Below are 18544 nucleotides of genomic sequence, written 5' to 3'. Positions count from 1 at the left end.
CAGCAGAAACTACCCACACCTTTTGACCAACGAATTTCCATTACTTTTTCCATGTCTCTTGTGATGGCCGGATAAGGATATATTTATACACACGCATAGCATTTCCATAAAATGATTTCTATAAAAATTATAACATCTCAAGGTCTTTAGACATGCAATAGACACACAAAATCAGAGATAGACTTTATCTCTAAAGACCCCAGATGCACTTTTCCCCTTGTCCTGCTACCCCAGACGAATTACATATGTATACATATTTCATTTCAGCATTACTTCAGGTCTGCTGAGCACTACAAAAACCAGACAACCATGAACTCAATGACCTGAAGATAAAAAGAAAACACTCAATGTACTCGAAACCACAAAACCACTACAGCAAAAACCATTAAAGCAAGTTAGCACCTTTTGTTAAACCCTCAAAATGTGCTTTTTAATTACAAATGTTAACGTTCTCCCTGTATAGACATACCGTGAAACACAAGTTTGATTTAGCAGAGAAATAATGCTCCTACATTTATGTCTACTCTCCCTTCTCTCTCTGTATGCTCTAGCTCTCCTTCTCATCCCAAGAGAGCCCAAATATAGGTCAAGGACTAGAGTCAACCAGGGCAAGGAGAAAAATACAATAATGGAGACAAAATTACACGAACGAGATCTGCAGTGTCTGAGCATAAATTATCAGCACAAATGGATTGTATAAGCTATTATGAAGCAGCAATCTTTAGCAACACTTCTGTTTAAGTAGCTGAGTGGGTAAAGATGTATGAAAGATGTCATAACATGCTCAATCATTTTATAAGTATGTCAATTATATTCCATGCAATGAAGTAAAAAAGTGACGTACAGTAGCTGAGTAGGTAAAGATATGAAATGTCATAACATGCATGCTCAATCATTTTACAAGTCAGTCAATTATCTTACATGCAATGAAGTAAAAAAGTGACGTACATCATTTTAAAATGGCTTTATATTCAGAACTAGAAGTCATTCCTAGGCTGATTGATTCCACCTAAAAATGTGAACACTGGCCCTGTGAGCACTATCAAAACATCAATCTGTTTGTTCAAGCACCCCGACTGGCCAGAAATAGCTAAATTGGCTTAAACAATGGTGTGAGTCTGTGGTGATAAATACACATTTATCATTAAGCAAAAATACAACAATCTGTGATAGATTTAGGAGCATCAGATTAAGGCCCTTCGCTGATGGGGCCTGGCTCACAATCGCTGATCAATGACTTGTCTATGCCTCTTAGTTCTTCCACACAGACCATTTTAGTTAGTTACTGACCTCTTTGGTAAACCACACATCTTTGGTATGTAATGACCACTATGCCTCCAGGATTCACTATAGTTTTAGTTTAGTTCTGGAATAATTTTGTAATGTTTATGAAAAAATGTATTAATTTGCAGTCTTGCCACCAAAAATACAGTAAAAACAGTGATATTGTGACATCTTACTTAGGGATGAGCAACGATTAATCGCGAGTAATCACATCCAAAATAAAAGTTTGTGTTTAAATAATATATGTATGTGTACGGTGTATAATTATTTTGTATATATAAATACACACATATGCATATATATATTTAAGAACTATTTGCATGTCTATATTTATACATAATTTATATTATATAAATATAAATATTTTATATATAAATAACAAATTTTTCTTAAATATATACATGCATGTGTGTGTATTTATATATACAAAATAATTATACACAGTACCCATACATATATTATTTAAACACAAACTTTTATTTTTTATGCGATATAATCGCGATTAATCGATCTATTTAAATATATTTACAATGTAACGTATTCCTATGATGAAATTTTCAGCATCATTACTCTCCAGTCTTCAGTGTCACATGATCCTTCAGAAATCATTCTAATATAATGTGGCACTCAAGAAACATTTATTCTTATTATCAATGTTGAAATGTTGTGCTGCCTAGTATTTTTGTGGAAACCGTGAAACATTTTTTTGTCAGGATTCTTTGATGAATAGAAAATTCAAAAGAACAGCATTTGTATAAAATGTATATTTTTTGTACCACTAAGTTCTCTTTTGATCAATTTAATGCATCCTTGCGGAATACAAATATTAATTTATAAAAAATAAAAAAAATCTTACTGACCCCATTGTATACTGCAAATGAGATACATTCACAATTGGGTATGTACACACACAACATGATAACTAACCTCACAGGAGTTAGTGTGACCTAACCTCACTTTACATTCTCACAGCATCTGCTGTGTGAATCTCATAAACTGGCCAGGACAAGTGAGAAGGGCCGTTTAATTATATCCAGAGAACTGACATTGCCTCCAGCACTACAGGCAAAACAATGTCAAACACATTCAGCACAGCCCATGAATGAAGTAAAACACACCAGCTACTTTTATTGACTATGGAAACTAAAGTAAAATGTATCATAATGTGTAATATTTAAACAAATATTATTTAATAAGAAAATAAGCTATTAAACCCCCAAGTGCACAGTGTAACACTAAAATCTGATATCAAGGTAATTGAATCGGATCAAAATTCAAATTGGCTCCATTTCAATTCATGAGTTGGAATTTGGAGGGACAAGAAGAGGAATTTACTGAATTGCAATGCCTCAATCCAAACTCAGGAATTGAATAACATTTTGAAAGGCATTCTCAATTCTGTTCTGAATGATGCACAATACCGAATTACATGTCAAGAGCCTTACCATTGACATGTACAGTTGTCCTGGGGGTGACATCCATATCAAGGACAGGTCCAAATGGAAAACCCCAAATGACAGGTATTAGGCATCCGAGCACCACCAGCATGAAGTTCGGCGGTTTGGTCTGCTTCATGATCAACAGGATGCACTGAGGTTCTGCTAAGATCCAGGCAGGTCCTTCCAGCAACTCTGCTGAAGATAATGTTGTGTAATTGATGCTGATTCACTAGAACAGGCTCCCGCTTCCAGCAGTGCAGTCATGGGCTGCTAACTCATCCTTGCTCTGTCAAAGGTTTCCTGCTGCATTGGCAAGAAAAAAATGAGTAAGTCTTTTCCTTTCATACATACATACATTCATTTATACATATAAAGAGCAGATGGGTTGATGAGAAAACACATCATACATAAATGCATCCACTTAACATTTCATAGTGCAATGTACGTCTACTGTATCAAATGCTTTTATCCAACTCTACAGAGATATGAAAAAGTCTCAGGCAATCACATAAAAATGTGCAAAAAACTGGGAACACACATTCTGATTAAATGCATACTTACAAATATGGATTGAAAGAACATCATGCAACTGATGCATGCGATGCTCTTTAGAGCAACAAACCCATTTACTTCACTTCCCAAGTAGATGATGTATATCAGATGGCAATATGGTTATTATTGAAGGAACGACAATAAAAACAATACAAATCTTTTTCTTGGTCACACTGTGTCCAGGCAGTAATTTTTAAATATTTTACTGGCAGGGATTCTGGATGTGGAGGATGCACAATTTTTGGCTCTGGAGAACTGCCTCAAAAGCACATTTTGTAGCTTTTGATTCAATTTCTAGTGAGTAAACTTAATTTTAAAACATTTCGAGTCACAAAAAAGTTTTGTATATCATGATGAATTGCTTAAATCTAGAAGCACCATCACGTGGCAGGGAAATGGATATGGATACAGTGGATATACAGTAGATACAATGTATGCAGCCAGTATAGAGCGCATTGAAGTGCATATTAATGGCTTTGCTTTGCTCCAATTTATTGTACCTTGCTGGAAAGCTGGTGGGTTCCTTCTATTCCGACACATTCAACACATACGCGATTACGCGTTAACACCTATCCTGTTACAATAAGCACCTTGCTCAGGGTAGCATGGACAAGCGAGACATCACCCTAAACACATTACATGCTGGAAAAGTACATTTGCCTCAGGATTGCCCGGTATGCGTAACAAAACTAGCCCAATGGCCAATCAAAAATAGTCCAAAAGTAGTCCAATGACCACATCCCAAAAATCTAAACTTGCCATTTATATGCCTAAATACATATTTTACAGCCACTGTTATGCAAATTGTAAAGCACTATATTGTAGCGATCATAAACACAGCTCAAAGCCTCCCTACGGCCCTCCTTCACAAAACTTAATATCTAGCATAATTAAGCATTTCAGTAAAATATAATTTATGCAATGTCAACCCTTAAACCCATGGCTATTACTGGCTACAGTTTTCTAATCAACCCTGATTCGCCTGTCTGCATCTAGTACACACTATCCCCCGGTTTCACAGACAAGGCTTAAGCTAGTCTAAGATGAACTAAGGTTTTAAGATTCCTAGCTTAATATAAGCCCTGTGTGTGTGAAACTGGGCCTACATTCTGTTAGTACAGAAGCATCAACCATAGAAGGTCATAAAATAAGGAATCATCATTTCTGATATAGCCATCTGTCAGGCAAACAATATAAATACTATATTTCGAGTCTGACATTTCCACAGATGGTGAAGAAATACCTCCAATCACCCAAATAGGATTTTATGGTGTTTCTCACTAATTCGCCATCTGCACTTAATCTAGTTTAACTGCACTGAGAGTCGTGAGATTTTGAAGTATTTTCAAGTCTAATTTCAATATCTCTCATAAATATTGATTACTGCATGCCGAAATGTCTTACATTTGTTTTAATTTCTAATTTATTGTTACTTATAATTATGCATGTCAAAATAGTTCAAACATCCATTCCATTATCACTAATCCCCCTGCAAAAGCAGTAGGTTCTCATTCAGGCTGAGATACTGTTATGCAAAATAACATGTTTGATTTGACGTAATGGAAAGAATGAACTATTCAAGAATGCACTAGACAAGATTAAGAGACATGGTTACTTTGATGACATTAATGAGTGCATTATTTGTCTACTTAATGAGTTAATTAAATCAAAAGACAAGGGCACTGTTTCTGAAGATGTTTTCGTGGCTTGCTTGTCAAAGAAATGTCTTGCACCAGCTTAGGAAGGTTTTGTGCCAACATCCATTAACTGAACGGAGAGGAGGTCTGTGAAAGCTCATAAGAGTTAGGACATTCCCCATGAGAACAAACCAATCAAAATGGGGAATGTTGTTTGGTTTTACTGAATTCACTAAATAAGATTAAAATTTCATTAGTGACTTCCTCTTTCTTCCTCTGGCACAGAGATGCAATTTTACTTGTATTATTTGAACAAATTTTAAAAATGTTCATTTATTCCAGCATGGAAAATGAAGGACATAAACACTCCAACCTCTGGTCCAAATAAATACTGCACAGATCAAATGCATACTAACAATTTAGTAGGTAAGTTTTATTAATAATTAATATTATTTGAGCAGGGTAGAATTAATTTAACATTTATGAATAGACTTGAAATGCTAAATTGAAGCAAATTTTGATTTTACATACAACTTTCAGAATAAAGGGAGATCTGCCAAAATAACTGACATCTCTGATAAATATGACAAGACAAATCACTCAGAAACGTCGCACCTCATATCAGGTATCATAGTAGATAGATAGATAGATAGATAGATAGATAGATAGATAGATAGATAGATAGATAGATAGATAGATAGATAGATAGATAGATAGATAGATTTTAAAATCATTATGAAAAAAGTGTTTTAGTTTGTTACGGCGTGTGGTCTACATCATGCACACCACTGCGGTATTTTTAAGGACACTTCTGGCACTCATTCTCAGTCACCTTCACCTGCGTGTAGAGATTCCCAGCAGGCTCCGCATACATTAGAGGAACATATTATGCGCAAAGATAGATACCAATAACTGCACAAATGTAATAAAAAGCACATGCAAAATCATACAGTCTGTAGTTACATTACCTCAGCTGTTTCAGAAAAAGTAAGCATCAGTCACCCTGTGTTTCCATAGGATTCCCCGTTGTGCTGCTAATGATGCCTCTGCTCTGGAGATCTACTGTGTACTGCGTTGCACGCACATGCGGTTCCTCAGAGAAGACTCAGGTGAAGCCAAGCCACGCCTCTCTGTGTAATATTCATGAGTGGCCACGCCTCCTCTACTTTGTGTCGCAGCGTCACTTCTCTAATGCATAGGTAGATTTACAGCAATTTAGATTTATTCCAGTGTTTTGAGAATGCAATGGATTTGTGCATTTATGGGGGATGGAGGGTTAAATGTGCGACCGTTGTGACACGGATAGAGTCGATTCATTTGTATTGGTTGCCACCTAGAGGTTAGTATTAAAAATACAACATGTAGGGGACACGAGCTAGTTGTCACATGGAAAGTGAGAAAGCTGTATTTCAGCAACTATAAGGTTACGAATCAAAATTCCATTTACACAAATGCTTGTTTTTTCTAGAAGTGATTTCTGAATGTTGGTTTCAAACCCCTCTGAAATTAAAAGTTTTTTTGTGAATTCTGTCTGCCAAAATAAAATTCCAAAATCATATTTATAATCGGCCTATATCTGTTATATAAACAAATAAACACAATATACGTTTTTAAACAAAAAGTTTATATTTTTAAACAAAAAGTCGTAGGCCTAATTAATAATTCCAATTGCTGTTGTCCAAAACAATGTTTTTGTAAATATTATTTCCACTATTGGCATTTCAGAAATGTTTAAACTGTTTGCTATATAATACATTTTAAATATTTATTTAAATTGTGGAAGATATCTGTTTTTCATGATATCTTCATTTTTCTTTTCAAATAATTGTTAGAAGGTTCCCATAACAAAAACAAATAGTCGAGCATATAGCTATACGCATTGTTCTACAATACAGATTGAAGACTAGTGAATTCTTATTGTTTGAAGGGATATTATGAGAATGGTCATTCATCAATATATAATCTACATTTATTTTGGTTTGTTTGAAATAGACCTCGCTCCCTGAGACCTCAGCTTTAGTTGCCGTCACGTGTCCATACTAGAAGAAAACGTGCCAGTATCAGCCTTTTAGAGCGTCGGAATTTTGCAATCATGCATTTCCTCCATAATTATGTTACAAACTTTACTGCTAGTCAGAATAATGTGAAATTTACCAAATGTGTGTGTGCTTGTCTGTTTGTGTGTACGTAGCCTACGTGTACAGATGGCAGCTGGAGTGATGGGGAGGAGGGATTGTCGTGACGTCACGGGCTTCCTCGTCCAACACATGACATGTTTCGATACAACTGTGAACTCTAGAAACGTTTATACGTCTGTTTTGATCATCAGGTGACTGCTGTTTTGACATCAACTCCACATGGTAAGTGTCCAACAGCCTAACGATCTAAAATCATATGATCGACTGATATTATTGTGTTCTCTCTGATATAACTGGACTGGTTAAGTGTGTCTGTCTGCTGGCTGTGACTTTATACTCGTCGCATTGCTTGATATGAAAGCGGATAGCCTGCTAGCGACCTTAACTCAGAACAGGATTAGTAGTTTAAAGGGTTATTTTAGGTTTAAAGTTTGACGTCGCAGATCAAACTCATAGTTTGACGAGGTAGGCTATGTGTGATTTTCCTTCAGCTCCTAAAATTCAAACAATCTCAACTCAGCGTGGAGAATTACAATGAGTGAAGTCGCTAATGTGAGCGGCTAGCCCAATCTAGTGAAACACTGTATCATTATACCCATTAGAATGTAAGAATGTATCAATCAAGACGAAAACATTCGGTTATGGAATGTGTTCTAAACAATTATGTTCAGAAATATTAAATCTAATATCAAAGCATAATCGTCGAGTTAAAGCAGTCATTGTCATAACATTCCAGCATTTTCATCCCCCTTTCATTTTCATTTGCCCTTTTGACGTATCCGTGTTTCGGTGTTTTGAATTGGTCACTAATATTGGATATATTTATGGATATGTATTATTTACTTACAGGTGTCAGGAACCTGATAGTGTGATCGTGGTCTCTTTTAAAAGAGCTAATTAATGTTACTATGAGTTGCATTCATATATGGTTATAGAACACATAGGCTACTATTAAAAATACAAAAAAAGTGATTATGAAGACTTCAGATGCAAAAGCCTCTAAGTGCCATCTGAATTTTTCTTTTTTCAATTGCATTTTTATCAAGCCCGTATATTTAAGTTCAGTCATTTCACATGTCATTTTCATTGCCATTAAAGTGAAATAACTGAACATAAACATACAAATTTGATAAATATGATAATTCTAATAAATGTTCAGATGGCACTTAGAGGCTTTTGCATCTGAAGTCTTCATATATAAATTGATAAGTAGGCTTACCGGTATATCCATGTATCAAAATATTTGTATTGTCAACCTATAATTGAGTAGAATGGGGCCATCTGAATTTAGTCATTGTTACGTCTTTAATTTGTTAAACAATATCTATTTTAAGTTTGTCTTTAATCGTCTTTAAATTGTCTAACTAACTATACTTTAATAAAGATTTTCTGCCTACATTCCATATTAATTATTGTGCCCATACTAATTATACATCACTTTTAGGGTTTTGTAAGATGTCTTATTAACATCTTTGTGCTGTCTGAATACAAGAAAGAGAGTTCTGTGAAAAGTAGCCTAGCTGTTTGACTGTTGGTTTTATGTGTGTGTCAAAGCATTTGTGTAAAAAGAGTGTGAACTGTGAATGCTACGGTCAAATAAAAGATTCTTCTGTCTGTAAATGAGAATAGTTCCCACGCATCCTGTTGCTCTGGAGAACAGACACAGGTGGGCAACCTGTCACTGTAACACAGCACTGCCAAAATGTTGGTGTTTTGCTCCATGGCACTTGATCTCTTATTGGATCAAAGATTGCTGAATCGTATCTGCTGGGAAGCAGCCACCTGTCCTTCAGAGATGAGATGAGAATCACTGTGCAATTCGATCCAGTGAGGTGCGTTTTGCTTCACTGCTGAGAAATCATGTTTAGGGTAGTTTAACCGCCCAGAACTGTAATTCATTGTTCTCTCAAAGAGCTGGGGGGGCATTATTTTTTATGCTGCTTTAACTATAAGAACAGGGGTTTTCAAAGAATTCCAGGACTTGTGTGAGTTTGCACAGTATGTGAACATCAGGTGTGCTGCCTACCAGAACGAAGCCAGAAAGCTATTTAATTTGCCTTTTGATATGCCATGTGTCCCAAAGTAAGGTTATTTGCAAAAGGTTGTCACGGATGTCTGGCTTAAAGCAATGAGGGATTCTGTGTGTAAGGAAATTCCCATGACTCCTCCTCACTATTGGAAACTGTTCAATATTTGATAGAAAACACAGGCCTCAGCCTACATTAATGGTGCTCAGGTTACATCTCTCATTCACCCCTGAGAAATCTCTGGACTAAATAGCAGTGTTTGTTATTGTCAGCTTTGAAGCTGGGATGAGATCATCCAGCTCATTAAAATCTAAGGTTCATGAGCAATTACACTTCACACTGGGATTTATCGTCATTGTTCCTGCTAGAAATCGTTTTACAGGCACAATATGGAGGTGTGACCGGAAAGTACTGAAGAACTGCTCACACGGCACTCTGTGAAGAAGTCCAGGCTGTTTTTGTTATTATGGAAAATTGGCTGCTTTCATAGCTAATTCCCCATAACACTCTCCATGGAAACATAACGGAAGCTCTTTTTCAAGAGATCTTTTCACTGTGGTATTTTCCCATTCTTTTTGGATTTGAGAATGAACTTGTATTGAAACAAATACATTTATAATTTCATACAAAAATAACCACAATTTCCATGACTAACTTTGTTAAAGCTGTGATCCATCTTTGGTCCTGTTTTTCTCTCAGCTTTCCCCCAATAATTTAGCTCAGAAGAAGGTTTCGTGTTAGCTTGTTTTTCCAGATTCATATCAAGCAAAGTGCTGAATCATTCAAATGAAGCCAAAACCACTTGATAATGTAGTACAGATGCTCAGTTTTCTCATTGGCTTTGCCATTGTCCAATTACGCTCTCTGAATCTAATTCAAATAATGGTAATTTCCAAACTAAAAACAGCCGACAGACATTACCCAGCCTCATATTTTACTGGATAATAGACTGCATGGTTTTGAACTAGTTGGTTTGTGTTGGTGTCTGTCTGTTTGCAGGGGCGGATAGAGCGATGACCCCACCCTGCTCGGCCTGTGGGACGTGTAGAGTGCTGCGTGGGAGAGAAGAAGCAAAGGATGGGAAGGAGGGTATGGGGCCTCTGCCAGGGCGTCTCAACCGCTGTGCTCTACGGCTCCCTGGCTCTGTTCGTCTCCATTCTCCACAATGTCTTCTTACTGTATTACGTGGAGACCTTTGTGTCTGTTTACAAGATCGACAAGTTATCGTTTTGGGTGGGAGAGGTAGGTTTATTTTATATAGTATCTGTAAATTATTTAAGATTCTTGAATTAAAAAAAAAAAAGCATAACATAGTTGTCTAAATAATTATAAAACAGTTCAAAGGTTTGGTGTCAGTGAGAGAATTTTTTTTTTTTTTGCTACTGAATCCCTACATTATATTTATCAGCAACTAGTAGCATTGCTGTTTTTGAAGGAATTAAACTCACAGCTTCATTGTTAGTAGAGAGAGATGATGCACAAATGCAGGTAATTCATGCATCTTTCTCTCTTGATAATTCAAATAAATGCTATAATTCATTAATTCAAATAAATGTAATCTTATTGCCCTACTATTATATCTCTGTCTGGTTTAAAGTGGGCAGAATGCTAGATCTAACGAGCCATAATTAATGAAAATAACCATCATTTCTATCCTTCCGGTCAAATATTGCTCTGCAAACATGACAGCTTTAACTTGTCAATGCTGGCAAATGACCATGGAATAAGCGGGATAATCCATGACTAGCTGTGCATTAAAAGATTTGAATGCACTCCGCTTCACATTGGGTGCTTCTTTGCTTCCACGTCATGCATTAAAATCGTTTAATGCACAGCTAGCCATGGCTTATCCCTTACATAAATACTTTCTATTCATCAAAAATCCTGAAGATAATGTATCATGTTTTTCACAAAAATATTAAGCAGCTGCACAACTTTTTTCAACCTTGATGATAATTATAAGAAATGTTTCTTTAGTACCAAATCAGCATAATAGAATGATTTCTGATGGATCATGTGACACTGAAGACTGGAGTAATAATGCTGAAAATGCAGCTTTCCCATCACAGAAATAAATTACATTTTAAAGTGTATTAAAATAGAAAACAATGTTATTTAAAATTAATAATGTTTCAAAATATTACTGTTTTTACTGTATTTGATAAAAAAAATGCATTCTTGGTGAGCATAAGAGACTTATTTAAAAAAAAAAAAAAAACCTATTTTAATTACTTTTTAATTATTTGTCTAAAAAGCATTTAATAATTAATTTGTCGGAAGCCTTTGACATATTATATATGTTACTTATACTTTATATAATCTTTATTTGTAAACTGAATATGAGACCAGTTATGTTTTTGTTTTGTTCATTTTGTTGTTTCTTTTTCCATAGACTGTGTTTCTGATATGGAATAGCCTGAACGACCCTCTCTTTGGCTGGCTGAGTGACCGCTCGTTCCTGAGCTCTCCACAGTAAGACTATTCACTGGAACTGGAAGTCCACAGTTCGATAGGATGAGTACATATCTAATGAATCTCTCTCTGTGTTTGATTGCTCAGGTCTGGGTCCCAGATCACATCCCCTGAGGTGGTTTTGAAGCGTCTGCAGGCACTCTCTCGTAGCGGGCCTCTCTTTGCCCTCTCCTTCCTGGCCTTCTGGGTGTCCTGGACCTGGCCTGGACTGCAGTTCCTCATCTGCCTGTGCCTTTACGATGGCTTCCTCACGGTGGTCGACCTCAACCACAACGCCCTCCTGGCTGATCTGGCCGTGTCTGCACATGACCGCACGCGCCTCAACTTTCACAGTTCCTTGTTCAGTGCGATGGGCTCGCTGTCCGTTTTCCTATCTTACTCCTTCTGGAACAAGGAAGACTTTTACTACTTCAGGCTCTTCTGTGTGACTCTAGCCGCTCTCTCAATGCTAGGCTTTTACATTGTTTCACGTCTCCTGCAGCACCGGTTTCAGAACGAAGTCCTTCTACGCAAGGACGAGAGCCAAGCACTTGCTGAGTAAGAGTTATTGTTTTTCAGTGCTAAATATTACTTGTTGTTTAGCAGTTACTTTTCATCTGAGGCAATTTACAACACACTAATTGCAGAGCCGGTCCCTGTGGAGCAACCTGGGGTTAACTGCCTCGCTCATGGAAGGGATGTTGATAGCGATTGATATGAACATGCAGTATTTGTTACCAGCTTCTTTATTCAAGGAATACTTGAGTCTTTAAAAATATAATTTTTGGCATCATTTACTCAACCACAATTTTTTTCAACCAATCATTTTCTTTGATGAAACATAAAAGGAGTTATTTTACAGAATATCAAAACTTAGAGGTGCTGGACTATAAATTTCAGCCTTGTGAAATGCCTAACATTGTAACAAAGTTTATAGATAGACAATTAGCTTAGCTGTAGGCTATTTATGGTTGCGGGTAGAGAGTTTTATTTATTTAAAGGTGCAGTAAGCGATATCTGGTATTTGAAATCATTAAAACAAACACGCCCCAATCCAAAAGGATCGCATCCCTATTTTGATGCATCCACCCCCCACGTTCATGAACAAGCTATGCATGCAACACACACAGGCAACGACTACGGCGGAATCTGCTGATGTGCCTGGCGCCCGAGGGTATGTCATCAATAAGTGAAAGCAATTTTTGTTACTATGATAATTCAGTTTGAATGTCTAATTGTTATTTAGCTCCTCTATGATGGCAAAGTCATCCCTTCCACCCCAAAAAACAAACACTGTGTTCATGATAAACAGGTCCCTACATAAAACGATTGTCCATGACTCCAGGTAACTAATATATATTACAAATGTGACAAGATTACGGGGTTATAGCGATCACTAAATGGGGAACCAAAAGAAAAAACATATTCGGAGTATACTATCTCACTTTTCGGACACACTTTGGTAGCCGATGCTTGAAATGGGCGATGGAGGTGGTTTAAACGTTCCAGGTTTATTAATAATGCAAATGAACAAAAGAGTGAAAATGACATGCGAGTATATTCAAGCCAAAGACAGCATATCTTAATTCTGTGAAACACAGCAAAACCAACATTACTCATGTATCGAGAAGCAATAAAGCAACCTCGGCGTCCGTTTTCAGGCCTTCCCGCTTAGGTCTCTCCAGCGCTGGAAAGCTTCTCTGATATTACATGTGGGACTTGCCTGATTGTAACCCTTCTTTTTAAAGTTACATTCATCTGGCCTTTTACTTTTTTGTATTTTCTCTGCCATCTCTCTTTCTATAGTCGTACTGCTAATGTCTGTCATGTGCACTGAGCTCTCTCTCCTCCCCCATCATGAGTGTATACGCCCCTTACTGCTGATTGGCTACACGTGTGTTTTGGTGCTTGGTCCGATCCACATTTTTAACAGCGTTTTTCAAAAATCGCTTACTGCAACTTTAACATAGACGCTCATGCTCATCCAATCAGAATTTGTCATCTGTTTATGTATTTTTTTATTGTATGAATTTCTCTTTTTTCTTTTGTTTCCTCCCGTTGGATTGCCCATCCTCCTTGACGTTCTTATAGACTGAGTGTCGGTCAAGCTCCTTTTACCTCACCTGGGAAGCCAGTCACTCTTGGAGAATATCTAAAGCAGCTGTCATGTCACAAGAACTTTATGTGGTTTGTCTCTATGAACCTTGTACAGGTAAATGTAAAAACTTAAAAGTTAAAGTGGTATTGTCTAAAATCATCCAATTAGAGAACCGATTTTTATATATATATATATTCCTCTACCATCCGCAGGTATTCCACTGCCATTTCAACAACAATTTCTTTCCTCTGTTTTTGGAGCACCTCCTGTCAGACCGTATCTCTGCCTCCACCGGTTCCTTCCTGCTGGGTAAGAGAGAAAGAAATTATTCACATGGCCACAGCACATCAACAGTGTATGTAGACCTGCTTGTGGGAACCTATCATGAGGTTGTGCGTGTGTGCGTGCGTGCGTGCGTGCGTGCGTGCGTGCGTGCGTGCATGTGTGTGGTAAAATTTGTATTTGACTAATTCTCTATTTTCCTGTGACACAGGCTTTTCTTACATTGCACCTCATCTAAACAATCTCTACTTCTTGACGCTGTGCCAAAGACTGGGTGTCTACCAGGTTGTCCGCTGGCTCTTCTTCTTAAAGCTGGGCCTCAGCGTAGCCATGCTTCTAGCAGGGGCGGACCAGGTGTACTTGCTCTGCATCTTTATTGCTAGGTGAGAAATGAGCTTCCCACAACCCCTTACTTTTTTTTAGAAGTTCCAAAGGTTCTAAGGCCGTGTGTCCACCAAAGCGTTTTTTCACGCGGCTGGCTTTATTTTTCAATTGTTTTCAATGGGAACGCTGCGTTTTTAGAACGGCAGGAGCGTAACAAGGCGCTGAGCGAGTATTTAACGCTCAAGTGCTGAGCGCTCGCCGTTTTTTACAGGTCGCCGAGAGTTGAAGAATGTTCAACTTTGGGTAAAACGCAGCGCTCATCACTGTCTCTTTTTAGCCAACCGTCCAATCACAGTGGAGAAGGGGCGGGACTAATACCACACGGACCAACGGATATTCTGTATCATAGCAAAGATGCGTCTCAACTGAAAAAAAAACTGCGCTGCCAAAACGCTCTCAAGCGCCCGCAGCTCGGCGTTTTCAGCAGAGCGCCTAGCGTTTTCAGCTGGCTAAAAACGCTTTGGTGGACACACGGCCTAAATGTGTGGGTTTAATTGTTTTTGTTTAACCTGTTAACTGTCCCTCTTTTTGAGCATAGACCTAGAAATTACTTTTATATTTTAAATGTATTTATTAGGATTAACCCCCATGAGATTTTCGAGGGGGTCCCAACATACAGCGTAACACATTCACTACATAACAAAAACAAAACAAAATACAAATTAACAATACATAAACAAACAATAAACCAAACAGCAGAACACAAACACTAATTGAAAAATAACGATAGCATGTACAGTCCAACGCAAAATGAGATAACAAAGTTTGTTTAAACATCCTAAATGATCTAATAGATTGAATATTCACCAAAAAAAAATCTTTTAAATGAGGAACAAAAGTCTGGACAGTGTGTCTAACTTAATAATTTAAAGAGAAAGGTACAAAATATTGTTGTAAATAACTAGGATATTTAAAATAAATACATTTGATTATAAATTCCAATGAATATCTTAAATGCAGAGATGGCCACTGAAGTGCATCATACATTGTACAGTGATGAGTATAAAAAGATAATCCCAAAACAAATCTGTGAAGTCTATACTGTATTAAGTGGAATAAGATCTAATTTTGATGCAGTTTGATAAACATCATCACAATAATCAATGATTGGACATACAAGTTGAGAAACAAGTTTCTTATGAACACCATATGAAAAACTATTTCGAGATCTATTTAAAATACTAATTTGAAAAATATTTTGAAATATATATTGTAAAATATGATTAATATGTAATTTAAAGGAAAGTTCAGAATCAGGTCATATACCAAGGTATTTAAAAATATCAACTTTATGCAAAGGAGTACCATCTTTACATGATACTACACAAGAACAAATTTTGGATTTAAGTTTCTGTCTATAACCAAACATCATAATATAAGTCTATTATTAAGCACTCGTTAATCCAAAAGCCAATCTTGTAAAATATTAAAATCATCTGAAGAGATGATTGAATTACAAAGATAGTCAGAATTACATACATCTATAATGGTGTCATCAGCATAAAGTTGAACATTACAGTTTTTTCTTTTTATTAAAGGTAAATTATTGACATAAATGGAAAAAGGAAGTAGCCCCAATATTGAGCCTTGGGGTACACCTCTTGGTTGAACCAGAAAATCTGATTTATTCCCTTTAATACTACACATTGTTTTCTATTATGCAGGTATGAATTAAAACACATAACTGAATTTCCAGAAAGACCAAAAACATGGAATTTGTCTATTGTCATTTGTGATAATGTGCATTTCTCTTTCTTTTCTTTTTTTTTGCTATTCTTTATCCTTGACAAATAACAACCATTTTCTCTATTTATTAAGTTGACAAGATTAACACTGATTAATTGATAAAAAGATGCACATTAGCCTCTGAGAACAGATTCAAATAATATTTCATCAGCATTGTCTTTTATCTATTTTTATTATTTTATTGTGTTGTTTGAACCGTAGTAATCGCGTTGTTTTTCTCTCCGTAGTAATCGCGTCTTCACCGAGGGAACTTGTAAACTTCTGAACCTGGTGATCACAGACCTAGTGGATGAGGACTTTGTGTTAAACCACCGGCAACAAGCAGCTTCTGCCCTGCTTTTTGGTATGGTTGCCTTGGTAACCAAGCCTGGTCAGACCTTTGCCCCTCTCATTGGTACCTGGCTGCTGTGTCTCTACACAGGTGTGTGTGTGTGTGCTGTGATAAACCTGCATTGCAAGCAACAATCACGTTTAATAATTCACATTGAATCATTTAGCTGATGTTTTTAACTAAAGTGAATGACAAATTTGGGAAAACAAGTAATTAAGCGGGAAGATTATGTCCAAATTAATAAATTGGAGCCGACAACAAAGAATCTCTCTCATGCATTGCACTTGTTTGACCCAGTACATTTTAAATTAAATGGCAAAATATTAAACCAAGTGACTAACCCAGGCTGCATTTATTTGATTAAAAATAACAATAACATTATTGCGATTCAAAATAACTTATTTTTGAATATATTTTATAATGTAATTTATTCCTGTGATGATAAAGCTGAATTATCAGCATCATTACTCCTGTCTTCAGTGTTAGATGATCCTTTAGAAATCATTCTAATATAATTTCTTATTATTATCAATGTTGAAATCAGTTGTGCTGCTTAATTTTTTTGTGGAAACCATGATAATAATTTTTCACGGATAAAATTTTTTGTAAGAACAGAATTTATTTGAAATCTTTTGTAACATTGTAAATGTCTTTACTGATTTGATCAATTTAATGCATCCTGAATAAAATACATTTCTAAGATTACAATACTCAAACTTTGGAAATGTATCTTCAAGTCTCATAATTTCCCCTATCTTTTTCCAGGATATGACATCTTCGAGAGGAACTCCGTGGCAGAAGCACCGATTGCAGCTCCTTCTTTCCCTGTGCCACTGCGTCAGGGTTGCTTTTACCTGCTGGTGTTTGTGCCCATTTCCTGTGCCCTTCTGCAGCTGCTGGCGTGGTCTCGCTTCACTCTGCATGGGCGAAGGCTACAAAACATCAAGTCCCTGAGGCAAGGTGCCCAACACAGCCACCTCATTGATGTCAAGGCTATCTAATACTCCTATAGGGAGGGGAAGAGGAAGGAGAGATGAGTCGTGGACATTCCCCAAGTCCAGGCATTCAGCCAACAGGCCCTGAATGGAGAATGGTGACGCCAAATACTGCAAAAGACACTTGAGAGAGAATGTAGGTCCCATCTTATTGAAACTTGCCTTAATTTGCTATGTTTGCTAACGATTAGGTATTTATATTGAGTATATGACCAAATATAAAAGGACAGTTCGAACAATCTAGTGATTTGGGACCATATTGAACAGTACTGCCACCCAAACCATCTGTTCTGAAGTTTCAGTGTATAGTTATTGGGGTTGATAATCAAGCCAAATCTAATCACATCTCCTTTGACTGTATGTTTTAACTATATGTAAAAGAAAAAGAAAACACTGTGTTCTGAGAAGGGGCATGTTTACACTAAGTGTTCAGCGGCATTCCAGGGAGACATGATATGGAATTGTATGGATATCTGTGGTGTTTTTATTACTTTTAGGACTTTGAAACAAAAATACATTGTCTTTGTAATTCGGCCAGCTGTTAAAGTTGTTTTGTGGCTAGTAACATCTGTTTTATATGACTTTTTTTTAAATTCATTCAGTTACTCATTGCTATCGATGATTATCATTACTGAAAAAGTATGTATATTATAGTTCACATGAACGTAAATGTGTTGTACTAGCATGTATAACTAACTTATTTTTGTACCAAATGTCCAAATTCACTTTATTTTTGTGTTTTACAAGCAGAGTTGTCAATTTGACTGATGAGAAGCAATTCATTCCTTGGCCAATTTGACGTTAAAATTTAAGTCACCAAAATAGTTTTGTACAAGGGTTTTCCAAATTACATTTTTATTGACAAATTTATATTCTTAACTTTTAGTAAAGATGAAATGTTTGTGAAATTGCATTTCATAATTTTAACTGTATGATTTTTGCAAAACAAAAAAAATGTAAACAAGAAGACACGTCTTACTATTTTAGTCCTTAGTTGGTTACATTTTCTGTTTATCAACTACTGGTTGGTGCACAGCAGGCACATCTGATATTTTTGTTGTATTTTATGGTTATTTATTTTAGGAAACGTGAGTTATTAGGATATGGGTTTTAGTGCTTTTGCCCACTGTTCAAATAATTTTACTTGCAAATAAATGTTTTATAACAAGGTCTTTATGTG

General features: G+C 36.4%; 2 protein-coding genes across 2 annotated transcripts in view; one reads left to right on the top strand and one right to left on the bottom strand.

The window, feature by feature from the left end:
• sema4gb (sema domain, immunoglobulin domain (Ig), transmembrane domain (TM) and short cytoplasmic domain, (semaphorin) 4Gb) overlaps window positions 1-7191 on the bottom strand; it is a 27141-nt gene extending 19950 nt beyond the window's left edge. The window contains exons 1-3 of the mRNA XM_079594569.1: window positions 7109-7191; window positions 5881-6100; window positions 2730-3026 (exon numbers count right to left, since the gene is read on the bottom strand). Of these exons, the coding sequence (XP_079450695.1) occupies window positions 2730-2859 (130 nt within the window). The 5' untranslated portion in view covers window positions 2860-3026; window positions 5881-6100; window positions 7109-7191. The remainder of the gene's footprint in view (window positions 1-2729; window positions 3027-5880; window positions 6101-7108) is intronic.
• Window positions 7126-18544, top strand: mfsd13a (major facilitator superfamily domain containing 13A). Its single transcript, XM_079594574.1, has 9 exons — window positions 7126-7272; window positions 10077-10319; window positions 11470-11549; window positions 11637-12086; window positions 13620-13740; window positions 13839-13935; window positions 14120-14291; window positions 16266-16459; window positions 17135-18544. Exons 2-9 carry the CDS (start codon window positions 10155-10157, stop codon window positions 17368-17370), a joined length of 1515 nt encoding a protein of 504 aa, XP_079450700.1. The 5' UTR covers window positions 7126-7272; window positions 10077-10154; the 3' UTR covers window positions 17371-18544.

The sequence above is a fragment of the Phoxinus phoxinus genome, assembly GCF_949152265.1.
Source record: "Phoxinus phoxinus genome assembly, chromosome: 21".
NCBI classification, from domain to species: Eukaryota; Metazoa; Chordata; class Actinopteri; order Cypriniformes; family Leuciscidae; genus Phoxinus; species Phoxinus phoxinus.
Note: the sequence above shows the minus strand (reverse complement) of the source record. Positions and strands in the feature narration are given on the sequence as shown.

What these genes read in the sequence shown, in the direction of transcription:
- mfsd13a (XM_079594574.1), top strand. Translation starts at nt 10,155, where the DNA reads ATGGGAAGGAGGGTATGGGGCCTCTGCCAGGGCGTCTCAACCGCTGTG. An exon ending in TCTCTATGAACCTTGTACAG is followed by an intron (nt 13,741 to 13,838) that starts GTAAATGTAAAA and finishes TACCATCCGCAG; the next exon opens with GTATTCCACTGCCATTTCAA. An exon ending in CTCTGCATCTTTATTGCTAG is followed by an intron (nt 14,292 to 16,265) that starts GTGAGAAATGAG and finishes TTCTCTCCGTAG; the next exon opens with TAATCGCGTCTTCACCGAGG.